This window comes from Austrofundulus limnaeus, unplaced genomic scaffold, assembly GCF_001266775.1.
Source record: "Austrofundulus limnaeus strain Quisiro unplaced genomic scaffold, Austrofundulus_limnaeus-1.0 Scaffold465, whole genome shotgun sequence".
Classification (NCBI taxonomy): Eukaryota; Metazoa; Chordata; class Actinopteri; order Cyprinodontiformes; family Rivulidae; genus Austrofundulus; species Austrofundulus limnaeus.
Genome location: NW_013952867.1, coordinates 542,048 through 544,709, shown reverse-complemented (window position 1 = coordinate 544,709; position 2,662 = coordinate 542,048). Strand labels below are relative to the sequence as shown.

Sequence of the window (2,662 nt, the reverse complement as noted above, 5' to 3'; positions counted from 1 at the left end):
CCTTGGCATATCCTATTTAAATCAAACTCTATCAATTTTAAAAGTTTACATTTTTAGTTTTTTAAACTTTCTTCAATATAATGATGTGCCGGTGGAACAAAAGTATGTCCCAACGGCCATACGGTAGCGCCATTTTTCCAAGTGCATGTGTTAATTTTATCTGTTGGAAATATCAAGTATTTTCAATAAACAGCACTGAATTTAATTAGGTAGTTATACATGTATGAATGTTTGTCAGCTTTTTCTTATAACATTTGGGGATTTTGATAAGACATTATTGCTGCAAATGGCTTTGATTAATGACATGTGTTTTTTCTGTTTTTAAAACAGGTTTTACCTTAAATATGAAGGCCAATTCCAAAATTACTGGCTTGATTTAATTATCTTTTCAGCATAAAGCTTGACGTTATAAACATACAGTAGCTAACCATTTTAAATAGGCAGGGCCTATTTAGCTTAACCTGAGTTGTGCAAAAAGTTCTTTTCTTATTATAAAAACCCCAAATCTCGTTATTGTTGCTTTTCTTCAAATTAATTTTAGACAGTTAGCTTATTAACTAAATTTGAGTTGGGCTACTTTCTAGTTAAATGTTGTGTTTATTGTTTTGTCCGGTACATTAGGAAGAAATATTTCTAACTTGATTTACAAGTTTCAATTTTTACCCATTTAGAACACACACAGTCAAGTCTATATATATTATATATACATAGCAAGTTGAAAAACATGAAATAAGTGAGTTTTGCATAATAGGTGCCCTTTAAATTTGAAGGCCAATTCCACAGTAATTGRTTTGGTTTAAATCATCTTTTCAACGTTGTGGGACAAAGCAGATAAAAATGAATTCCATACATTTTGTTGTCAATTTACTGTCTCAGTTTGGTAAACTATGCATCCACTGATTTGTATCTATTTTTATCTATTTGTATCTTCTATTTGTATCTAAAGAGTATATTGCCTATTGTTCTGACTAGTCATTGGTTCAATTTAAAATATATTAAATGCATGTTCAGATATCACATATCTAAGATTTGACTAGTGCAAATTAAATTTCAAATATCTTGAAAGCAAATATTGACTTGGCAAAACCAACTTAGAGATATCTGGAACAGTGTTTTTGACTGGTCATATTTTCTTTGAAGATATTACCAAGTGAATTACAGATATCTGGAACATTATTTTCATCTCCATATGTTGTTTTTCTATTTCAGATATATTGACTTTGCAACTTGAAACGTCCGAATGATATGCAAGATGTCTTGACAAGTTCAACACATCATAGATTTATGTGGTATTTTAGCAAAACGTGTTTGAGGTGTATTTTTCTCTAGAAACACAACATGCCTTCATAAGTTTATAGAGCAATATTTTTTCTAATTATGTGTAAGGGATGAGTTATTTATGCAAATAACTTATCTCACACTTCTCATAACTAAGCTATNCATAGCACTTTTCGAGACCCTCAAAGACACTTTACATTTTCACATTCAAACACTTTAATCCTTTAAAAACAACCTGAAAATACTCATTTTAACTTTAGTCTGTGTTCTGCTTATTTCACTATAACATCTTTAACTGTCAGCAGTCGTTCAGTGTTCAACACATTTAATTACAAAGGATGATTCCTCCAGCTGATCCTAAAGCTCAGGTCAAACTTCACCTGAGCCACAGCTCTCATGGTTCTTGTCCACCACGATGGCGCCGGTCAGCCGGGTGGTGTCTACGTCTGGGAGCGGCGTGTCGGAACTGAAGCAGTAAAATAAGGCACAGATGGGGTCGAACTCTGGGTCGGGCTCCAGGTCACGGCGACTTCTTGCGTGGAGCTCCAGCCCCATCAGAGTGAGGTGCTGAACCTGGAGACACAAGCTTTAGATGTGTCCAGTGGTTTATGTCTGACGTGGCTGCAGCTGAGAGTGGTTCTCAGTGCAGCACCAACAGATGGGCTGTGAGACGCTGCACAACCTCCTCCACATGTAAACCTGAGCACAGAAGCTGCACATGATGCTACCTGAAGAGCAGCTCACCTCGTGCAGAGCTTTGGCCTCCTGCAGGTTCTGCATGCTGACCTTGAAGCCGTAGGAGTTGGTTAAGCTGGGCCCTTCGATCTGGGACTGCTCTTTCTTTGGCACAGTCAAAGCAGCAAACTGGTTCTGTGGAGGACAGGAGGGTGACAGGAGGCAGACGGGACAGAGTGGACTCTGCTGTGTCCCACAGACCCTACCTTCATCTGAGTGCTCAGTAAAACTCTTCTCAGGGGCTCGGCCTGGCTCCTTCGTTTCTGGTGACGTCTCAGAGGAACCGGATCGTCTGCAGCAGAAACAAGAGCAGGGAGGGGTTCAAAATGTGTCCTTTACATCCAGTGTGTCCTTTACATCCAGTGTGTCCTTTACATCCAGTGTGTCCTTTACATCCAGCACAAAGTTCTGAAGCATCATGTTCCTTTGTGAAGAAAATATGGGCTTGATTTGTTCATCTGACTTTACCTAATTTTATACAAAGTCCAAGTTTGTAGGACCTGGGTTGTCTTTAGTTTTTTGTATAAATATAATTTCCAGTGGTGGCACCAGCCCACTGAAGCACAAATCCACTAATTACAGACCTAAATATTTCATTTGTGCTTCAGCAGTCTTACTAATTTTTATAGTTCATAAGCAGATTTGTGCT

The 2,662-nt window shown here is 37.9% G+C and overlaps 1 protein-coding gene across 1 annotated transcript in view; it reads right to left on the bottom strand.

Annotated features, from left to right (window-relative positions):
- Window positions 1-1,658: 1,658 nt before the first annotated feature.
- Window positions 1,659-2,662, bottom strand: part of LOC106529776 (DNA polymerase zeta catalytic subunit) — a gene marked incomplete at its 3' end in the record, with an annotated part of 92,992 nt that continues 91,988 nt past the window's right edge. The window contains 3 exon segments of the mRNA XM_014025278.1: window positions 1,659-1,851; window positions 2,023-2,148; window positions 2,220-2,305. Coding sequence (XP_013880732.1) covers window positions 1,659-1,851; window positions 2,023-2,148; window positions 2,220-2,305 — 405 coding nt within the window.